We start from the raw sequence: 24,359 nt of genomic DNA, 5'->3' as shown, positions 1-24,359 counted from the left end.
AAGTCAGTTAAGAACACATTCTTATTTACAATGATGGCCTACCCATGCCAAACCCTCCCCTAACCCGGACGATGCTGGGCCAATTGTGCACCGCCCTATGGCACTCCTGATCACGGCTGGTTGTGATACAGCCCGGGATCAAACCAGGGTCTGCGCCACTCGGGTGCCCTCGGAAGATAATGGAACCGAGGGAGACTCTCCTTAACACACACTACCTGATGCATAAAGACGTTTGGAACAGAGCCTATAAGTCCCCCAAGGCTTCTCTCCTTAATTGCAGGCAATGATTTCACAAAATGTCTCCCTCGTTGTGCCATGCACGACTTAAGAACACTTTCAACTTGGTGGCATCCTATACAAGCCCAAAAACCTCTGTTGAGAATTCTCCTCTAACCAGAGTACAGAGGATCTTCTTTTTTCAGTGTGGTACTGGAGGTCAGCCAGGAGTTGGGAGCTACCGAGCCCCGGATGCTGAGACAATTGGCAGTCACTGGGCTGGGAAACAAATGGCCTCCTGGTCTGGAGAACCCCTGGGGATTGGGGGGCTTCATCAGCTACAGCCACTCTGACAGAGGGGCTATTTGAGCTCCAGACAATGATGATTTATTAATAGTCTCACAGTGAACTTGGTCCAAGAAGTGTATTTTAACCCTGATCATACATTTTTGCAATCTGTAAGAACTGGGATGTGAGTGATAACTTCACACAATCTGACTACTAAATGCATAATCTCCTGTCTACAATTTTGACTTTTAAATTATGACTTATTCTACATTTTAAACCCCTAAATAGTGTATGATGACATGACTACAAACTTGTATTTTCTCACACCTTCCCCAGCAATACACCATTATACCACCCAAACACATATCAGCCACAACCATGCCTCTGTACCTATATTTCCTACCTCGTACTCCTGTTTGAAGCCGTACCCCTCTGCAGTTTTCATCTGGTTGATGTGCTGGAGAAGGTCAGCCACGCGCACAGCAGGGTGGAGCTGACCGGTGTGGTAGGGTGAGCCCTTACGCACACACTGGCGTCGCGGCAAACCCCCCAGGAGACTACTGGACTCGTTCACTGAGCTACACTGCTCACCTGTGAGAGAAGGACAAAGGAAGGGGGCACCATTAGGCATAGAGTTACACACAAAAGGTGGTATCTGAAATTAAGTAATTTGCAACTTGATTTTTCATATGAAACTCCTGTTGATGTCAATGCCAGTCAATATTCCATAGGCTCAGTGGTGACCCGTCATCTGCCCCACCTGTTTTGAGCCCCACATTTTTAGGTACATTTTTGGGGGGGTACATTTTTTTCCTGTTTTGCTTTGTTATTTTGGCATTAATACACGTCACATATCAGATTGCAAACAATGTAAAACAAATGTCATTGAGTTAATAAAGCTGCAAACAAACATGGTCTTTTTTTTTGCTTTCTTGAGTAAGGCAGCTCCAAAATGCAGGTGTTTCAGCTTAGCTCAGTGCTTTCTGTGGTGGTGGGGCAAGCCAGCAGAAAATACAGAGCGTTGCGCCAGATTGGCTCAGTTTTCTGTCATGATTGGCTAAGTTTTCTATCACTCATGGGGCAGTACGTCACCCCCAAGTCTAAGGTTAGAGCTCGAACATTTTAGCCCCTTGGGTTACAAGTGCCCATCCATGAAGGCTCAAGGTCATTGGCCACAGATACAATGACATGACATTATATCTACAGTAGCAATCACTATTTCACGTCACCTGCCTGTTATTCAGTGGAGAGGGTGTGTGGTCCAAGTCTGGGTTTAAGGATTTAAAACATCTGTCTGAAAGGGTTTCAAAACATGAGAATTGTGCATCACATATACAGTAGAAAACGCTGTTATTAAACTCTGATTATTGGGGAAATCAAACGTTGTGGCTCAACTACACACCGCATAGAGACGAACTTCACAACCGACAAAAGGAGGACAATAGGTACGTGCTTGGCAGAATTATAGCATGCATTAAGTTGTGTAGTTTACTGTTCGGACTTGGTAGTGCACATGTAGCCTATAGAGAAATGTAATGATTGAATATTGTAAGAGCTTTCATTGTCTGCTTATGTGCCCACGTTATTTATTATACGGTTCTGACTTGATGTACAAGGAGAATACTGTAAGAAAGGCCCATGTTTATGTCGCTCTGTAAATTTAAAAAATGCTGAACAAATAGGCAGCATAAAGGCTACATCCGTCTCATGTCTTAATCAAAATGACGGCTTACCTCTTAACCGCTTATCATCATATATGCCATTGCCATAATTTCCACTGTTATATTGCTTACAGTGGGGCAAAAAAGTATTTAGTCAGCCACCAATTGTGCAAGTTCTCCCACTTAAAAAGATGAGAGAGGTCTGTAATTTCCATCATAGGTACACTTCAACTATGACAGACAAAATGAGAAAAAAAAATCCAGAAAATCACATTGTAGGATTTTTAATGAATTTATTTGCAAATGATGGTGGAAAATAAGTATTTGGTAACAAAAGTTTATCTCAATACTTTGTTATATACCCTTTGTTGGCAATGACAGAGGTCAAACGTTTTCTGTAAGTCTTCAAGGTTTTCACACACTGTTGCTGGTATTCTGGCCCATTCCTCCATGCAGATCTCCTCTAGAGCAGTGATGTTTTGGGGCTGTTGCTGGGCAACACGGACTTTCAACTCCCTCCAAAGATTTTCTATGGGGTTGAGATCTGGAGACTGGCTAGGCCACTCCAGGACCTTGAAATGCTTCTTACGAAGCCACTCCTTCGTTGCCCGGGCAGTGTGTTTGGGATCATTGTCATGCTGAAAGACCCAGCCACGTTTCATCTTCAATGCCCTTGCTGATGGAAGGAGGTTTTCACTCAAAATCTCACGATACATGGCCCCATTCATTCTTTCCTTTACACGGATCAGTCGTCCTGGTCCCTTTGCAGAAAAACACCCCCAAAGCATGATGTTTCCACCCCCATGCTTCACAGTAGGTATGGTGTTCTTTGGATGCAACTCAGCATTCTTTGTCCTCCTAACACGACGAGTTGAGTTTTTACCAAAAAGTTCTATTTTGGTTTCATTTGACCATATGACATTCTCCCAATCTTCTTCTGGATCATCCAAATGCTCTCTAGCAAACTTCAGACGGGCCTGGACATGTACTGGCTTAAGCAGGGGGACACGTCTGGCACTGCAGGATTTGAGTCCCTGGCGGCGTAGTGTGTTACTGATGGTAGGCTTTGTTACTTTGGTCCCAGCTCTCTGCAGGTCATTCACTAGGTCTCCCCGTGTGGTTCTGGGATTTTTGCTCACTGTTCTTGTGATCATTTTGACCCCACGGGGTGAGATCTTGCGTGGAGCCCCAGATCGAGGGAGATTATCAGTGGTCTTGTATGTCTTCCATTTCCTAATAATTGCTCCCACAGTTGATTTCTTCAAACCAAGCTGCTTACCTATTGCATATTTAGTCTTCCCAGCCTGGTGCAGGTCTACAATTTTGTTTCTGGTGTCCTTTGACAGCTCTTTGGTCTTGGCCATAGTGGAGTTTGGAGTGTGACTGTTTGAGGTTGTGGACAGGTGTCTTTTATACTGATAACAAGTTCAAACAGGTACCATTAATACAGGTAACGAGTGGAGGACAGAGGAGCCTCTTAAAGAAGAAGTTACAGGTCTGTGAGAGCCAGAAATCTTGCTTGTTTGAAGGTGACCAAATACTTATTTTCCACCATAATTTGCAAATAAATTCATAAAAAATCCTACAATGTGATTTTCTGGATTTTTTCTTCTCATTTTGTCTGTCATAGTTGAAGTGTACCTATGATGAAAATTACAGGCCTCTCTCATCTTTTTAAGTGGGAGAACTTGCACAATTGGTGGCTGACTAAATACTTTTTTGCCCCACTGTATATAGGTCTATCTCACTAGTATCTTATTAATAATTTTAGGCAATTCTAGAATTATGCATTTATTTGGTTTTCTTACTTTGTGCTTTTCTCCATGAGGAGGGTGATAAGTTACAGACCCAACACCATGTTATTATAGTATCCCCTCCTCCTAACCATGTTTGTTTGGGTAGTAATATTTGATTGAGATGACACCATCTAATCTAACTCTTTGATTAACTAAGTGTATCAGGGCCTGGTTGTATACAACATCTAAAGTGTTCCCTTAAGGGTTTACCTTAAGGGATAATTTTCCCTTACCTAAGGGAATTGTTTAAGGGCGTTGCATAGAGCCCCTCAAATATTTCCTTAGTTTGAAGGCATGTATGGCAGAAAGAGTATCTGGTTACCATGGAGACGGCCTGATTCACTGACTAAACTCAAAGAGATCGCTTTAATTTTGTAAGATAGCAAAATAGAACCTCTACAATCAAGACAGTATAACCAAATTACCTCAGAAAGTAATAAACCACTTTTTTCTCAACTTATTTATATTACTTTCTAGTACGTCAAGCTAGTTTACAGAGTAGCTGGGTGATTCTGCAACTACGATCACTTCTATGTCCTCAGGGTAAATTTGGGGGATTTTATTAAAAAAATATATGTTTTTATTCTTTATATGTTAAGTTCACACTACAATCACCCCAGATTTCTTTAACACCTCTCTATCAAGTATTTTAGCTACTTTTCAGATGCATTTTATACCTCAATTTCACTGTTTTGTCCTTGTCCCTGACCAAAACTTTTGAGGTTCTAGTATGTTTTTCTATGAGAAAACATTAATAATTGCACATTATATAATGTTATCTCCTAGAGAAATAGTAAATAAAATAAAATCTATATCAATATTTATGGGGATATTTTTTGTTGTTGAGCTCTGCTAACCAGTCTCTCACCTGCCCCACAAAATATACCTGTCCTCCACCACTGAGGGTAAATTCCTCATTAATAAAGTTTTGTCAAGAGAATGTTAACTTAGTTACCATGGAAACGTATTGCGACACTGAAGAACATGGCTGCAGCGGACAGTTGTTCCAGATATGATGTCCAGAAATTGAACCTAAATCTAGGTAAATATTACTTGTGTAGAGAACATTTTTATTGTCAGTCATTTCCAAACAGATGATAATTTCTTTAATTCGTGGTAGATGTAGATGTATAAATTAATGTGATACAAATTAATTGTATGATATTTAATTTTCAACTAAAACTGATGTTTAATGACGTGATCGAAATGGCATTTGTCTATGGCTGTCTGAGAAAAATTACAAAAATATATACATTCCTGAATACTACGATCACAGCCATTATCAGATATTATTTCTAGACAAACCAAAAACAATTATAATTGTGGTAAAATGGTGTTTCAATAAGTTTTCATTTCTGAAAGCTTCCCCAAAGTGCCCGAAGTTGCAGAATCCCCCAGCTAAAGATAGACTAGCCAGTTAGCTTTGTAGCCATGGATTGTGCACCCTCCATTATTTAGTTCAGTAACTACAGTAGCTAATTTAAGGGGGAAATTCACCTTAAATGTTTTGTGCAACTGTCTTAAAGTTAAGGAAACTTTAAAGGAACAAGATGATTTTTCCTTCCTTCTCTGTTATGCACCTTAATATTTCAAGATATCGAGATGAGAAGGAAGACAACTAGAATCACAAATAATTTTCTTGCCTGAAGGTGTTTCACTTTACTTCTGTTTGCAATTGTATTGTTCTTGTTATCTTATTAGACTGTGGATCTGCTGCAGGGAGCATAGCTGCTTCTGAGGTATATGACGCTTTTCTAAATGGACTAAATGGATGTTGTCGGAGGTATAAAGTTCACACACAATATTGCGGGAGCGTTTGATGAACATTTTGGGAAAAGCTTGTCCTAAGTGATTATGTGAGTGAATATTTTAGTCCTCAGGTGTTCCAGGAATGAATCATAGCTTGATTGCTGGTGTCTTCTTTTTATTTGAAAGCACATACTGCAGGTGTGTGTGCTTATACCTGTGTATGTGTGTCTTACCGCGCATGCTGCAGGTGTGTGCCATGCGTCCTGCAGAGAGGGCCACACGCTCATCCTCCTGCAGGGTACTCTGGTCAGTGAAACTGCGCTCCATCGAACCCATGTTACTCTTCTCCTGACGGTACGTTATGGGTGTCTTATTGATGTTCACTGGTTTCCTACAAACACACAGAGAGGGAGAGGGAGGGGGAGGGGAGAGGGGGATAGAGAGAGCAACATTTTTATTTGGCCACTGAAACTCTTCATTGGCAGCGAGAGAGCACAAGCATGTGAATGATCGATTGGCAAAACAATGGAAAAGTAGGAGGGTGGCAGGACCAAACCACAGCCAAAGCAGCTAGACCAGCCTCTAATTGAATATGTCACCGTTTTCCCCTTTAACGAGTAAACCATGTCACTTCCTGTCAGAGCAAATGTAGCAATCATGCCGCTAAAAGCAAACTTCATGGTGGCTTAGTTTCTTCTCCAGTGTTGTGCATGCCATAGGTGTGGACTCGAGTCATATGACTTGAGACTCGACTTCATATAAAATTAGACATATTTTTCATAGGCCTAGATACACAACATAACCAAAAGTATGTGGACACCTGCTTGTCGGGCGATTAGGCCTGGCATGCAGTCTGCGTTCCAATTCATCCCAAAAGTGTTAGATGAGCTTAAGGTCACGGCTCTGTGCAGGCCAGTCAAATTCTTCCACACCGATCTCGACAAACCATTTCTGTATGAACCTCACTTTGTGCATGGGAGCGTTGTCATGCTAAAACAAGAAAGGGCTTTCCCCAAACTGTTGCCACAAAGTTGGAAGCACAGAATCGTCTAGAATGTCATTGTATGCTGTAGCATTAAGATTCCCCTTCACTGGAACTAAGGGGCCTAGCCTGAACCATGAAAAACAGCCCCAGACCATTATTCCTCCTCCACCAAAGTTTACAGTTGGCACTATGCATTCAGGCAGGTAGGCGAGCTCTACACCACTCCAGCCGATGCTTGGCATTGAGCATGGTGCTCTTAGGCTTACTGCTCGGCCATGGAAACCAATTACATGAAGCTTCCAACTAAGTTATTGTGCTGACGCTGCTTCCAGAGGCTGTTTGGAACTCTGTAGTGAGTGTTGCAACTGAGGACAGACGTCTATGCGCTTCAGCACTTGGCGGTCCTGTTCTGTGAGCTTGTGTGGCCTAAAATTTCGAGGCTGAGCCATTGTTGCTCCTACACGTTTCCACTTCATAACAGAACATACAGTTGACCAGGGCAGCTCTAGCAGGGCAGAAATTTGACAAACTGATTGCTGGAAAGGTGGCATCCTATGACAGTGCCACGTTGAAAGTCACTGAGCTCTTCAGTAAGGCCATTCTACAGCTAATGTTTGTCTATGGAGATTGTATGGCTATGTGCTCAATATTATACACCTGTCAGCATCGGGTATGGCTGAAATAGACAAATCCACAAATTTGAAGGGGTGTCCACATACCTTTGTATATATAGTGTATTTTAATTTCTTGTGAATAGGGGAGCGCTGTTTTCACTTTGGAAAAAATCGTGCCCAAATTAAACGGCCTCGTACTCTGTTCTAGATCATACAATATGCATATTATTATTACTATTGGATAGATTGAATTATATCTGTGAGTAAAACAGAACTCATTTGGCAGCAAACTTCCATACAGGAAGTGAAAAATCTGAAAACGAGGCTCTGTGTCAGGGCCTGCCTATTCAACTGGCTTTTATTTATGGATCTGTATGCACTTAATACGCCTTCCACTAGATGTCAACAGGCAGTAGAAGGTTGAATGGGGTGTCTAGCTTGATGTGAGGCCGAATAAGAGCTTTTGGAGTGGCAGGTCCGGTCTTTTGTCAGTTTTCGACGGTGTGCAGGGGAACCTCACATTGTCTTCTGAAAAGCGTTCGGTATACACTACGAATTGCTCCGGCTCTCATTTTATTGGATACATATGAGAAGAACATCATAAAGTAGGATTTTCAACCGAGTTTGACCAGTTTATTCGACGTTTATTGGGAATTTGGGAATTTTTCAGTCCAAGTGCCAAGAGTTGATGGGCATGTTCGCGCCACAATGCTAGCCAAAGTTGCTAATTCGAAAGAAGAAATTGACATTCTAAAACCAAACAACGATTTATTCTGGACCTAGGACTCCTTGCACAACATTCTGATGGAAGATCAGGAAAAGTAAGAGAATATTTATGATGTTATTTCGTATTTTTGTGGTAAATGTTGGCTCCAACAAGGCGGAGAATATGTGAGCGCTGTCTCACAATACTGCATGCTGTATGTTGTACTAAAGTTATTTTTAAAAATCTAACACAGCGGTTGCATTAAGAACCAGTTCATTTGCTGTACAACATGTATTTTTTAGTAAAGTTTATGATGAGTTCTTTGGTTAGATTAGATGACTATCCAAAATATCTCCGGACAATTTGGTGAATTGTTGCTACGTATTCACAATGTATAACCACGATTTGCAGCTCTAAATATGCACATTTTCGAACAAAACATAAATGGATTGTATAACATGATGTTATAAGACTGTCATCTGATGAAGTTGTCCAAAGGTTAGTGATTAACTTCTTATGGCTGCAGCCCGGCGTCGGTACACTTATGACAACAGCCACTTCAAGTGCAGGGCGCGAAATTCAAAAGATATATTTTTTAAATATTTAACTTTCACACATTAACAAGTCCAATACAGCAAATGAAAGGTACACATCTTGTGAATCCAGCCAACATGTCCGATTTTTAAAATGTTTTACAGCGAAAACAGCACGTATATTTATGTTAGCTCACCACCAAATACAAAAAAGGACAGACATTTTTCACAGCACAGGTAGCATGCACAAAGCTAACCTAACTAACCAAGAACCAACCAAACTAACCAAGAAACAACTTCATCAGATGACAGTCTTATAACGTGTTATACAATAAATCTATGTTTTGTTCGAAAAATGTGCATATTTCAGGTATAAATCATAGTTTACATTGCAGCTACAATCAGAAATTGCACCGAAAGCAGACAGAATAATTACAGACACCAACGTCAAATACCCAATTACTCATCATAAAACATTTCTGAAAAATACATAGTGTACAGCAAATGAAAGACAGGCATCTTGTGATTCCAGCCAATATTTCCGATTTATTAAGTGTTTTACAGCGAAAACACAATATAGCGTTATATTAGCTTACCACAATAGCCAGAAACACATGCCATTTCCCAGTAGCAAAAGGTTAGCGATCATAACAAACCAGTAAAAGATATATAATTTTTGACTAACCTTGATATTCTTCATCAGATGACAGTCCTATAACATCAGGTTATACATACACTTATGTTTTGTTCGAAAATGTGCATATTTAGAGCTGAAATCAGTGGTTATACATTCTGCTAACGTAGCTACTATTTCCCACAACGTTCAGATATTTTTCTGACACTTTTTCTGACACACATATTCTGACCAAATAGCTATTCATAAACATAACTAAAAAATACATGTTGTATAGGAAATGATAGATCCATTAGTTCTTAATGAAATCACAGTGTTAGAATTCTAAAAAATAACTTCATTACGACATCCAGCTTCGGTATAGCTAGAGTACCCAAAAGTTGGGCGCCGACGACTTGTTCACATGCACGACAGATATATGAAATAGCATCATAAAATGTTTCTTACTTTTGCTGATCTTTCATCAGAATGTTGGACAAGGGGTCCTTTGTCCAGAACAGTCGTTGTTTGGATTTAGAACGTCCATTTTCCCTCTTGAATTAGCAAGCGCACTAGCCAAGTGGCGCGAATCTCTCCATCGTCAACAAAGTCAGAGAACGGAACACGGCAAAACTCCCGAAAAAATTTCAATAATCTGATTAAACTATATTGAAAAAACATACTTTACGATGATATGGTCACATGTATCAAATAAAATCAAAGCCGGAGATAGTAGTCGCCTATAACGGCAGCTAAACAGAAGGCAAATCCAGGTACCTCCTCGCGCTCTCCAGAAAACCGGAAATGGGGGACACGTCATACAAAGAGCTTGTATTCCACTTCAGACCAAGATAAACACTAAATTTCTTCTCTCACCGCCTCTTGACATCCAGGGGAAGGTCTATGAAGTGCATGTATACTAATACGTATCATGCCCATTTATAGGCAGGAAGTAGAACAGAGCCTCGATTTCAGACTTTCCACTTCCTGGTCAGGAAGTTTGTGCCAAATGAGTTCTGTTTGACTCACAGATATAATTCAAACGGTTTTAGAAACTAGAGAGTGTTTTCTATCCAATAGTAATAATAATATGCATATTGTACGAGCAAGAATTGAGTACGAGGCCGTTTGAAATGGGCACCTTTTATCTGGCTACTCAATACTGCCCCTGCAGCCCAAACAGGTTAATTTTATCTATATTGCTGGGTTTTGTGAAAGCTATTTTGGCGGTGAATAAATGGCGTTGTGTGTTTGGCTATTGTGGTGAGCTAATAGAAAAATATATTGTGTTTTCGCTGTAAAACACTTAAAAATCGGAAATATTGTCTGGATTCACAAGATATTTATCTTTCATTTGCTGTACACCATGTATTTTTCATAAATGTTTTATGATGAGTATTTATGTATTTCACGTTGCTCTCTGTAATTATTCTGGCTGCTTTGGTGCTATTTGTGATGGTGGCTGCAATGTAAAACTATGATTTATACCTCAAGTATGCACATTTTCGAACAAAACATAAATGTATTGTATAACATGATGTTATAAGACTGTCATCTGATGAAGTTGTTCAAGGTTAGTGATTAATTTTATCTCTATTTCTGGGTTTTGTGAAAGCTACCTATGCGGTGGAAACATGGTGAAAACATGCCGTTGTGTGTTTGGCTATTGTGGTTAGCTAATATAAATACATATTGTGTTTTCGCTGTAAAACATTTTAAAAATTCGAAATGATGGCTGGATTCACAAGATGTTTATCTTTCATTTGCTTTATTGGACTTGTGATTTCATGAAATTATATTATATGATATCCCTGTCCCGTTAGGCTAGGCTATGCTAGTCAGCTTTTTTGATGAGGATGCTCCCCGATCCGGGATGGGTATCACTGAAAGGTTAATAGGCTACATATAGGGAAAGGGGGTTACCTAGTCAGTTGCACAACAAAATGCATTTAACCAAAATATGTATTCCGCATTTAACCCAACCCCTCTGAATCAGAGAGGTGCAGGGTCTGCCTTAATCGACATCATCGGTGCCCGGGGAGCAGTTGTTGGGGGTTAACTGATGCTTTAACAGACTAGAAACGATATGAACTGAGTTCTCCCTACAACATGCCTGCTCAATGTGTAAATGTATGTTTTTTTAACTGTCGTGCTTTGTGTTTTATTTGTAAATGTGTCTTTGTATGAAAATGAATGTGCTGCTATATTGGCCAGGTCTCAATTGAACAATCGTTTTATAATCTGAATGAGACTAACAGGGTTAAAAAAGGTTAAATGAAAATAAATTAAATGTATAATGCCTGTTCAGCTGGACTGGAAACTCTCAACAACCCTCTTTACCTAATTGAGAAATGTCCACCTATTTCTGAATAAGCATAGACCAGACTCTGAATCTGGGGTTGGAACTAAGCTCATGAGGCATTTATATATTTCTCAAGAATTAGGGGTATATACAGAGCTCTTATTGGTACAGTGAATCATTTTTTGTCTTTTGGCTCTATACTCCAAAAGTTTGGACTTGTAATCAAACAATGACTATGAGATTACAGTGCAAAAAGTTACAGAAGCACAAATATTATACCCCCCCAAAAATGCTAACCTCCCCTGCTATTGTAATGGTGGGAGGTTAGCATGTCTTGGGGGTATGATATTTCTGCATGTGTAACTTTCTCACTCATCATTCATTTAGGATTATCCGTAATCATGGTAGCATCCACATTCATGTAGAAGTGTTTAGAAACATATTCAATTTTTATATTCAATAAAAGTGACAAATTGTTTACCATTCATTTCTATTGGGCACAAAATCATCTGAAACACAACCAAAACAAACAGCAAATGCATCCGACAAATTTGTAGTCACAAGCTTCATGTAGTCATTGCATACTATGAATTTGAAAATGCAAATACTTATTTTTTACTACTTTAAGACACATATACTTTAATACAAGTGAATTTGTCTGAATACTTTTGCTCCCCTAAAATGGGGGGACTATGTTCAAAAACTGCTGTAATTCCTAAACGATTCACCTGATATAGATGAAAATACCCTCAAATTGTTTGATTTCAAACCAAACTTGTCAAGTATACAGCCAAAAGAAGAAAAAAAACTTCACTGTCCCAATAATTACAAAAAAATGTATTTAAATATCATAGAGTGGGGCATTAAAAAGTGGGCAAAACCCAGACACTCCCCTCAGGGCAGTGTCAAGTCACTCCTGTGAAAGGGAGTATATGAGTAGGGTGTAACGTCTGGGTCATATGCTGCCATAAAGGTGTGTGGGGCGACCCTCTTGTTGTCACCATCTGCGGGGAGGTAAGACATTTGGGAGCTAGCGGCTAGGCTAATCATCTCCTAAAGCACAGCTTTCCCTCCCAATTATCCTCTAATTTATGGGTCACGCTTCTGCCCGGCGTGCGTAATTACAGTAAGTGAGTAATTGAATTGTATTTGCATTTAATTAAATATTTCACACTCAAACGAGCCCTGCAGATGAGAGCGGTGTGGTCCCTCTGATACACCATAAGGGTGTACCCCTCTCTCTCTCTCCCTCCCTGTCACATGTGCTCTCTTCAAAACAACCTGGCCCTTTGGAAAGGCAAATACGAGTTCTAGGGAAGACTCGAGAGTAGAATCTAAAGAATAGCATCAACATTCTACAGATACACAAGCATGGTTTGTGTGGTCCAGAGAATTGTCAGTTAGGAAACAACTTATTTACCACCCTGTGTGGTAATCCTGTGCCTCTGAGGAAAGTTAACTATTTGGCTAACTGAGTGAGGACCGAGAAGTGGTATAAAATGTGCGCCAGTGACTCACCCCTTCCTGATGATGATGATGATGATGGCCCCCAGGAGCAGGATGAGCACCACCAGGCCCCCAGCACACACCCCCAGGATCAGCCCCATCTCCTCTGAGTGTTGGGACACCTCCAGAGCCCGCCGGTGGTCCTTACAGGCCGCTGAGAGAGGGAGATGAAGGGAGGGGAGGAAGCAGAGATGGGGAGGGATGAAGGGAGAGAGAAAGGAGGTGGGACAGAGAGGGGGTGGAGAGAGAGAGAGCAAGAGAGCGAGAGAAACAGACAGAAGGAGAGATACAGACAGAGAGGGTTGAAAAAGGGGTGGCAGCTAGCCTAGTGGTTAGAGTGTTGGGCCAGCAACCAAAAGGTTGCTAGATTGAATCCCCGAGCTGACAAGGTAAAAATCTGTCGTTCTGCCCTTGAACAAGGCTCTTCCTAGGCCGTCATTGTAAATAAGAATTTGTTCTTAACTGACTTGCCTACTTAAATAAAATGTTACAAAGAGGGGGACAGAAAAAGGGATATAGGAAGAAATGTACAGGCTTAAAATGCAGATCAATAATCAATGCTTATCATACACAACAGTCATCACTGTCAAATCCTGACTCGTAATATACCAATGGCTGGACTTACCCTGACTGCTGAGAAGAGATAGAAATTTTCAAAACAGACTGACTCTTCACCGCCACATCTGTGCATTCATATGCACGGTTTAAATTATTTTTATGGCAGTATGTTTCAAGGGACAAATATTACATATTGAAACTCTTTCGGCTACCAGAATGTACGATAAAAACAATTACAAAGGGTGTGTGGTGCCCACATCAATAGCTCCTGCTAATACAGACAAATTGTGTTCATTAGACAAGATATTTGGATGGGAGACACAAACAGACCACTGTAATGTGAGAGCTTTTCAATAGGTGAATCATACTGAATATTTCTCTGCTCTTTCAATAGCCATGGGGAAAGGTTTGTGTCTTCTTGACAATAAGAGCCCTTTGTGTCTTCGAGTGATACACAGGAAAGGAGGTTTGAGATATACTGTATGAGGCCAGGGATAAACGTTGTCTAGGACTGGGAGAATGTTTTGTGGAGGGTCTTCACAAACTTGCCGCACTGAGTACCTGGGTCGTGTTCAACGGGCACCAAACAGAAGAACACAGACTGAAATAGAGAGGGCCTACCTAGACCTTTTCGTTTTTCAATTGTGTGCCCTAATGAATGTGACTTTGAAGACAAAGACCTTCTGTACAACCACAGAATGTTTAATGCCACATCAAGACAATACTAATCTAAATCCAAGACGATAGTGTGGTTTATTTAAATACACACGAGTACAGTAGAGTATGGGTGGCAGGTAGCCTAGTCGTTAAGAGCGTTGGTCCCATAACTGAAAGGTTGCTAGTTTAAATCCTCTAACTGGCAAGGTGAAAAAATCTGCCGTTCTGCCCTTGAGCAAGGCAGTTAACTGCTCTTTGGGCACCAATGATGTCGATTAAAGCAGCCCCCCGCACTTCTCTGATTCAGAGGGGTTGGGTTAAATACGAAAGACATTTCAGTTGAATGCATTCAGTTGTGCAACTGACTAGGTATTCCCCTTTCCCCAGTATAATTTCAAGGTGCCCCAGTGTCTAAGATACAGGAAAGGCCATTATTATAATAGCAAGTTACTCATCTCACTGGCACAAAGCTCTACACTTATGGAAATGGGAGGAGAAGCAAGAAGCTTTTTTTGTCTTGTAGCAGGAACCCACTGATCTACTTTCTCTGTGTAGTGTCAGCCTCTCCTTACGGCCCAAGCAGCCCTGCAACCAGCCCTACTGTGCCTTCAGGAACAGCACAGCCATTCTCTAGTGGAGGAGAAAGTCAGAGCTGGCCTAAGGAAAGAGGTCTAGATAGCTAGCTAGCGGTTGGAATGAAGAGGCTCACAAGAGGCAAGAGGAAAGGGAAAAGAAGACATGTTTTAGCCCTCTCCTTGTGCAACCAGGCCCAGGGGCATTTCATTGACCTCATCCCTATGGGAGAGAATTCTTACAGTAAAATTTGGAAAAGTTTGTGGTTGGTGCCCAGAGTTTTTCTTATGAAAAATCACCAAATACTGTATATGACTCGTTGCATTTGATCAATACTAAGGGATAGCCCCAAAGTTTTAGCAGCCTTGTATGTACTCTAACACTAATGTTTTTACAGTCTATCACATTTATTCAGATAATTACCATAGACGTCATTGGTGTACAGATCACATAGACTAATGGACTCTGAGCCTTATAAATCCTCTGACAGAGTGGACAGCCTTGGGGTTCCTTATATGAGTATCACAGGTCATATTTTTGTGTATCACAAGTATGCTTGACATGCAAGGGTGACAGGGATAACTAATTCAGCCAGCCTCCCTTCAGAATGTATTTAAACACTTTGACTTAAGACACATTTTGTTATGTTACAGCCTGAATACAAAATTGATTAAATATATTTGTTTTTCTCAGCCATCTACACACAATAACCCATAATGACAAAGTGAAAACATGTTTTTAGAAATGTGCGCAAATTTATTGAATATTAAATACAGAAATATCGAATTTACATAAGTATTCACACCCCTAAGTCAATATTCTGTAGAAGCATTTTTGCCAGCGATTACAGCTGTGACTCATTCTGAGTAGGTTTCTAAGAGTTTTCACACCTGGATTGTCAAATCAAATCAAACTTTATTTGTCACATGCGCAGAATACAAGTATAGACCTTACCGTGAAATGCTTACTTACAAGCCATTAACCAACAGTGCATTTCAAGAAGTATTAAGAAAATATTTAACAAATAAACTAAAGTAAAAAATAATAAAAAGTAACACAATAACATAATAATAATGAGGATTTATACAGGGGGTATCGGTACCGAGTCAGTGTGCGGGGGTACAGGTTAGTTAAGGTAATTTGTACATGTAGGTAGGGGTGAAGTGACTATGCAAAGATAATAAACAGTGAGTAGCAGCAGTGTACAAAACAAATGGAAGGGGGGGTCAATGATGAATTTTTCAGCAGTCTTATGGCTTGGGGGTAGAAGCTGTTAAGGAGCCTTTTGGTCCTAGACTAGGCGTTTCGGTACTGCTTGCCATGCGGTAGCAGAGAAAACAGTCTATGACTTGGGTGACTGGAGTCTCTGACAATTTTATGGGCTTTCTTCTGACACCGCCTATTACATAGGTTTTGTTGCAGGAAGCTAGGCCCCAGTGATTAACTGGGCTATACGCACTACCCTTTATAGCGCCTTACGGTCAGATGCCGAGCAGTTGCCATACCAGGCGGTGATGCAACCGGTCAGGATGCGCCAGATGGTGCAGCTGTAGAACTTTTTGAGGATCTGGGGACCCATGCCAAGTCTTTTCAGTCTCCTGAGGGGGAAAAGGTTTTGTTGCGCCCTCTTCACTACTATCTTGGCATGTTTGGACCATGATAGTTTGTTGGTGATGTGGACACCAATGAACTTGAAACTCTTGACCCGCTCCACTACAGCCCCGTTGATGTTAATCCTTGGAGTTCTGTACACAAGTATTGTGCAACGTTAGCCCAATATTTTCATCTAGGATTTTGCATGTGCTTAGCTCCATTACGTTCATTGCTTTATCCTGAAATACTCCCCAGTCCTTAACGATTACAATCATACCCATACCATGATGACACCACTATGCTTGAAAATATGGAGAGTGGAACTCAGTAATGTATTCTTACCCAAATACTGTATAACACTCTGAATTCAAGGACATCAAGTTAATTGCTTTGACACATTTTTTTACAGTATTACTTTAATGACTTGTTGCAAACTGGATGCATGTTCTGCAATATTACTTTTTTTAAAGGCTACCTTCTTTTCACTCTGTCATTTAGGATAGTATTGTGGAGCAACTACAATGTTTTTGATCCATCCTCAGTTTTCTCTTGTAACTGTTTTAAAGTCACCATTGGCCTCATGGTGAAATCCCATGAGGCCAACTGAGTTATGAAGGATGCCAGATTCTGGGTTTGTTGATACCCCATCCAAAGTGTAATCATTAACTTCACCATGCTCAAAGGGATATTAAATGTCTGCTTTTTTTTTTTTAAATCTACCAATAGGCACCATTCTTTACGAGGCTATGGAAAGCCTCCCTGGTCTTTGTGGTTGAATCTATGTTTGAAATTCACTCCTTGTCACGTTCCTGACCTTATTTTTATTTGTTTAGCTTTGTTTAGTTGGTCAGGATGTGAGCTGGGTGGGCAGTCTATGTTATGTGTTTCTATGTTTAGGTTCATTGGAAATTAGACTTATATGGTTCTCAATCAGGGGCAGGTGTTTGACGTTTCCTCTGATTGAGAACCATATTAAGTTATGCTGTTCACACCGTTTGTTGGTGGGTGATTGTCTTCCGTGTCTGTACCACACGGGACTGTTTCGTTTGTTTAGTCTGTTCCTGTTCCTGTTCGTGCGTTCTTCGTTATATGTAAGTTCACATGTTCAGGTCTGTTGACGTCGTTTGTTGTTTTTGTATAGTTTGTCAGTGTTCTTTGTTTCATCTTCGTTATAATAAATCAACATGTATTCAACCCACGCTGCATATTGGTCCGATCCCTGCTCCTCCTCAGACGAGGAGGAGAACAATCGTTACAGAATCACCCACCAACCAAGGATCAAGCAGCGTGGGAAAAAGCAGCAGCAGCGATCGCAGGATTTCTGGACATGGGAGGAAATACTGGACGGTAAAGGACCATGGGCACAACCTGGAGAATATCGCCGCCCTCGTGAAGAGCTGGAGGCAGCTAAAGCCGAGAGGCGGCGGTATGAGGAGGCAGCACGGAAGCAGGAGCAAAATCTGGACTACACTACGTGGGAGGAGATCGACAGGTGGGCGATTGACCCAGGGAGAAGGCCGGAGCCCGCCTGGGATTCTCTGGCGCAGTGTGAGGAGGGATACCGGCGAATGGAGGCAACACGACGACGCGGTAGGAAGCCTGTGAGTCAAGCCCAAAAATGTCTTGGGGGTGGGGGCTAAAGGGTAGTGTGGCGAAGTCAGGTAGGAGACTTGCGCCAACTTCCCGATCTTACCGTGGAGAGCGAGAGTACGGGCAGACGCCGTGTTATGCGGTAAAGCGCACGGTGTCTCCTGTACGTGTGCTTAGCCCGGTGCGGGTTATTCCTTCTCCCCGCACTGGCAGGGCTAGAATGAGCATTGAGCCAGGTGCCATGAAGCCGGCTCAACGCGTCTGGTCTCCAGTGCGTCTCCTCGGGCCGGCATACATGGCACCAGCCTTACGCATGGTGTCCCCGGTTCGCCAACACAGCCCAGTGCGGGTTATTCCACCTCCCCGCACTGGTCGGGCTACGGGGAGCATACAACCAGGTAAGGTTGGGCAGGCTCGGTGCTCAAGGGAGCCAGTACGCCTGCACGGTCCGGTATATCCGGCGCCACCTCTCCGCCCCAGCCCAGTACCACCAGTGCCAACACCACGCACCAGGCTTCCTGTGCGTCTCCAGAGCCCTGTTCCTCCTCCACGCACCAGCCCTATGGTGCGTGTCTCCAGCCCGGTACCACCAGTTCCGGCACCACGCACCAAGCCTCCTGTGCGTCTCCAGAGCCCTGTTCCTCCTCCACGCACTAGCCCTATGGTGCGTGTCTCCAGCCCGGTACCACCAGTTCCGGCACCATGCACCAAGCCTCCTGTGCGTCTCCAGAGTCCTGTGCGTCCTGTTGCTGCTCCCCGCACTAGCCTTGAGGTGCGTGTCCTTAGCCCGGTACCTCCAGTTCCGGCACCACGCACCAGGCCTACAGTGCGCCTCAGCCGGCCAGAGTCTGCCGTCTGCCCAACGCCGTCTGAGCTGTCCGTCTGCCAAGCGCCGCCTGCGCTGCCCGTCTGTACTGAGCCTTCAAAGCCGCCCGTCTGTCCTGAGCCTTCAAAGCCGCCCGTCTGTCCTGAGCAGCCAGAGCCGTCAGCCAGCCATGAGCAGCCAGAGCCGTCAGCCAGCCATGAGCAGCCAGAGCCGTCAGCCAGCCATGAGCAGCCAGAGCCGTCAGCCAGCCATGAGCAGCCAGAGCCGTCAGCCAGCCATGACCAGCCAGAGCCATCAGCCAGCCATGACCAGCCAGAGTCGTTAGACAGTCCGGAGCTGCCCCTCAGTCCGGAGCTGCCCCTCAGTCCGGAGCTGCCCCTCAGTCCGGAGCTGCCCCTCAGTCCGGTGCTGCCCCTCAGTCCGGTGCTGCCCCTCAGTCCGGTGCTGCCCCTCAGTCCGGTGTTGCCCCTCAGTCCGGTGCTGCCCCTCATCCCGGTGTTGCCCCTTAGTCCGGTGCTGTCCCTTAATCCAGGTGGGTTAATTTGGAGGGTGGCCATTGGGAGGAGGCTACGGAAGCGGGGATTGACTATGGTGGGGTCGGGACAACGTCCAGAGCCAGAGCCGCCACCGTGGACAGATGCCCACCCAGACCCTCCCCTATAGGTTCAGTTTTGCGGCCGGAGTCCGCATCTTGGGGGGGGGGGGGGTACTGTCACGTTCCTGACCTTATTTTCCTTTGTTTAGCTTTGTTTAGTTGGTCAGGACGTGAGCTGGGTGGGCAGTCTATGTTATGTGTTTCTATGTTTAGGTTCATTGGAAATTAGACTTATCTGGTTCTCAATCAGGGGCAGGTGTTTGACGTTTCCTCTGATTGAGAACCATATTAAGGTAGTCTGTTCACACAGTTTGTTGGTGGGTGATTGTCTTCCGTGTCTGTACCACACGGGACTGTTTCGTTTGTTTAGTCTGTTCCTGTTCGTGCGTTCTTCGTTATATGTAAGTTCACATGTTCAGGTCTGTTGACGTCGTTTGTTGTTTTTGTATAGTTTGTCAGTGTTCTTCGTTTCGTCTTCGTTATAATAAATCAACATGTATTCAACCCACGCTGCATATTGGTCCGATCCCTGCTCCTCCTCAGACGAGGAGGAGAACAATCGTTACACTCCTCAACTGAGGGGCCTTACAGATAATTGTATGTGTTGGGTACAGAGATGAGGTAGTCATTCAATTTTCATGTTAAACACTATTATTGCACACAGATTGAGTCCATGCAACTTATTATGTGACTTGTTAAGCACATTTCTACTCCTGAACTTAAATGCGTTTGCCATAAGAAAGGGGTTGCATACATATTCACTTTTCATTTTTAATTAATTTGTAAAAATGTCAAAAAACATAATTCCACTTTGACATTATGGGGCATTGTGTTTAGGCCAGTGACAAAACAAGCTCAATTTAATCCATTTTAAATTCAGGCTGTAACACAACAAAATGTGGAAAAAGTCATGGGGTGTGAATACTTTCTGAAGGCACTGTAGTTGGCAGAAAATTAATTAAAGACTTTGTTCATACCAACACAGAGAGACAGAGAAGGCATATATAAATTAAATTCATCATGTGAAATACAGGAGTAGGCCTATATTTTTCAACCTAATAACATGGCTGCGGGTGAAAAAAAATTGTTTATTTTACTGACACCCTGGACAGAGACGATCATCTTGCCACATTTAGTATGGGAATTTTTATTAAGCCAAACATTACATTTTTCCCATATTAATCCATACACCTGCCGGCTAGCTGAGAGTGGACATTGGCACTTGGAGAAGAAATAGAAGTCTATTGTTGTGATGGGAGCTGCCAAGAGATTGTTAATTAAACTGTCACCTGGAAGTTGATAAGTAATCTCCAGCTTTGTTAACTAAGCCCAATTAATTTGTCTCCACTTTGCTGATCAAAGGCTGATTAAAGTAACGCTTCACAACCAGAAAATTCTGTGATGCAGCAGCAATCATGTTTAACGTTAGAGGGATCACATAGATACAAAATGACTAACCACTGATGTGTTGTACCCTGAAATGTTTAATAATCTGGTTATTACGTTTCAGGTAAGACCCAAATGCAGACTGTGTTGAAGTAACAATGTTCATTACAGCAACAGGGGCAGGCAAATGACAGGTCAATGCAAGCAGGGGTTGATAATCCAGAGTAGTGGCAAAGGCACAGGACAGTAGGCAGACACAGGGTCAGGTCAAGAAAAGGTCGGAAATCGAGAGTAGGGGCAAAGGCACAGGACGGCAGGCAGGATCAGGGTCAGGTGCAGGCAGAGTGGTCAGGCAGGCGGACTCAGAGTCAGGACAGGCAATGGTCAAAACCAGGAGAGCGAGGAAAAGAGAAACTGGGGAAAAGCAGGAGCTGAGACAAAACGCGGATTGACTTGACAAACAAGACGAACAGACAGGGGATAAGTGGGGAAGATGGGCGACACCTGGAGGAGGGTGGAGACAAGCACAAGGACAGGTGAAACAGATCAGGGCGTGACACTGGGGAATCCTATTTGTCAGTTTAGTTACATCAGTTGTAGTTTCTAAAGCTGGTCTTCCTACTTAACCCTGTATGACAAGATATTATTTCCTGTTTTTCCAGAAGGATGTTAAAAGGCTGATTAAAAGTATCTCATGTTGATCATAACCAATTTGAAAGCTATTTGGGGGTTAAAATACAATGTGGCTGAATGTTTAAATACATTTTCATAGGGTTCTCATCAAGTCTCTCTCTCGCTCTCTCGCTCTCTCGCTCTCTCGCTCTCTCTCTCTCTCGTATGTACAAGAGGCATGTACTGTTTAATGTTCATCAATGTGTCGAGACGTAATTAATCAAAGCCCAACTGGGTGTCTGTGAGGAGCAGATGGAGTGAGACTCAGAGCTAAAATGGCTTGCCTTGCGTTTTGGCTTCATGCTTCAAGAGAGCCTGGTCTCTTTCATTACTCAGTCACAAAAAAGACGCCTTCACTGAAAAGTACACCTTGCCAAGTCAATTTACTAGCAAAACTAGCTTACTGTAGCAGCACTATGATAACTATAAATACATGACTATTAGTCACCACGATCCGACAGCGCACAACAGTAGTGGGGGAGAGCCTGTCGTGCCATCAGGACTCAACTTCTATGCCCTTTTCATGTTCTTTTGAGTCTCTGTGGCAGGGTGATAGAGAGTGGGAGGGAGGAAGGGCGAGAAACATTGCTCATAATGATGGGCTCAGGTAGTTACATTTGTGTTTTTGATGTGAAGGGCCCTTCTTGAGCAGATGGGTCAAAAGCCCTCAGATGTTTCCCTCCCCCTCCGAGTAGTGTGGTTGTCTGACGGGAACAGTGGAACTGCCTTTGATATGGTTGTGTTCCCCCAAACAAGCATGATGAAAGCCTGACCTCTAATCTCTCCCTGCTTGTTGTCCTTTTCTCTGAAGGCAAGGAGAGGAAAGCTCACAGGAGTCTGCCTCATCACTAAACAACATGGATCTTCAGAGAAGTCTCCCTGCTTCTCCCACATGATAAACTCCATCTACTGTAAATGTCTGGAATACCAGCACAAAGACTAGTGTCTGGAACTGAACCCACCACATCTTTTCATCTTTGGAGTTGCATTTAGAGTGTAAGGTCAACATGCTACAGTAAAGCCTATAGGACTTCAGAGACTTGGGGAGATCCATAAAAGGTCACTGTTTTGTTCAATGAAAATATTCATGTTGAATTACCTTTGCGGCCTATTCGGATGCAGTTTATTCTGCTTTCCTGAAAAAAAGAGAGAATACAGAGATCAGAGGTGGGAACATTGCCAATGCTTTGCATTCTGTAGAATGCAGAAACGATGAACCTACCATTATATATAATTTTGGCTTAACCATAATGAAAATTGGATTTTGACAATCAAATCACAAAGCAAATTATCTTCAACAGATGAAAATTAGACAAACATTCACTGTTGGATTGTCTTACATCTTTAGGGACCAGCATATTGGATTGAAAGACACTCAAAATAGAGCCCCATGAGTGGAATACTGAGGAGGCATTCAATCAACTAAAATGATAGTCACTTACAATGATATATGACCAGTGAATGTCAATCAATATGAAAGGCAAGAGTTGAGGTGAAGTGTTTAAAGAGAGAAAGGAAGATTTGATGAAAGGGAAAGTAACTGAATTGAGAAGATGGCCCTGGACCAATATGCCGCTATAAAAAGGAATTAATTTCCTTCAAATTTCAGCTGATGAGATCTTGGTGTTATAAAAAGGACCTTTGTCGAACAACACTAATGAGAATTAAGACCGTAATCCAATTCCGTCTTGCCACCTCAACGAGGAGATGCATTATCAAATTAAGATTTACAGACGCTAATTCAGGCCTTATGGGACAATTATGCAAATCTGCCCATCCGGAAAGGAGCAAGTGCCCTCTCAAACTGCGGCTAAATTGCCTTTTTTTATTGAAAATCCATTTCAAGCTGACTTCCTCCTAAACCCACTCTTAAACCTATGGCAATGTTTTTTTCCTAAAAAGTACAGACACGTAGGGAGGCATATTGAAGACACACACACACACATAAACGATCCACAAACAGACTAAAACATTCACACACTTTCAGCTCTCTTTTTTAGTATCAGTAAACGCTATGAAAATGTAATTGCAGGATGCTTTGGACATTCAAATACAATGGGTTCTTAGAAGACTATCAAGACAGACAGAAACCATCCCATAAAAATACAGGGGCAATTCCTCACTGCATCAAGGCAATAATTTGCAGGAATCCAATGCTGATTTAACACTTGTGCTTAATACAGGCAAAACGAAATAAATGCTGTTTTTAAACTCGCGTAAGAACGTTTCAGATTAACTCATTAGATGGTTCTCCAATCGAACGTGGCCCGCATATAAATACTTTGGCTTGTGTGATAGTGACAGGACGATGACTCATCCCTGATTGTAGAGTCACTGTCGCAGGACTTAAACCCGCATCCTTCCACTCAATCAAATTCATGAAAGCGACCATGCCCAGCCTGGCTTTCCAAAAGCAGATCTGTCAGCAAACTCCAAGCAAATAAATTATGAAGACTTTCAAACCATTCTGGGTGATGGGGAATAAGACTGAGCAGACTTCGTTTACTACATTTGACAGAAAAATGTGTAATGGAGAAAGTAGAGGTGATATATTGCAGCTCAAATCATCCATACTGGCACGTCGTCAGTCTGAGTGTAGAAGGCAGAAGAGGGGAGTTAATTGGTGATCTGGAGAGCAGAAACAGATAGCCCACATAGGGGACACTGATGCCCTGCCGCCAACACAAACTGTGCCAGTCATGCCAGAGGTGTTGGCATCCCTGGCAGCCATCGTTACTACAGTACACTCAGGTTAGCCTGTGTGAGTGTGCCTTTAGGAGACGCACTGGGTGTTGTGACTGAAATGCTGCCCATGCTATGGTCTTCAAAGAGCCAGTCAGAATGCACCATCTTTCAAGTGCCTCTTTACATGCATCAATCAAAGCAATTGCACAGAGGCGTGACAGCAAACCTCCAGCTCATTAGCATGAGTAAATGCCA

The 24,359-nt window shown here is 42.6% G+C and overlaps 1 protein-coding gene across 1 annotated transcript in view; it reads right to left on the bottom strand.

The window, feature by feature from the left end:
• Positions 1-24,359, bottom strand: part of LOC120047098 (receptor-type tyrosine-protein phosphatase U-like) — a 281,387-nt gene that overhangs the window by 64,970 nt on the left and 192,058 nt on the right. The window contains exons 13-16 of the mRNA XM_038992639.1: positions 22,519-22,555; positions 12,982-13,123; positions 5,944-6,101; positions 908-1,095 (exon numbers count right to left, since the gene is read on the bottom strand). Coding sequence (XP_038848567.1) covers positions 908-1,095; positions 5,944-6,101; positions 12,982-13,123; positions 22,519-22,555 — 525 coding nt within the window. The remainder of the gene's footprint in view (positions 1-907; positions 1,096-5,943; positions 6,102-12,981; positions 13,124-22,518; positions 22,556-24,359) is intronic.

Source organism: Salvelinus namaycush, chromosome 5 (genome assembly GCF_016432855.1).
Source record: "Salvelinus namaycush isolate Seneca chromosome 5, SaNama_1.0, whole genome shotgun sequence".
NCBI lineage: Eukaryota > Metazoa > Chordata > Actinopteri > Salmoniformes > Salmonidae > Salvelinus > Salvelinus namaycush.
Note: the sequence above shows the minus strand (reverse complement) of the source record. Positions and strands in the feature narration are given on the sequence as shown.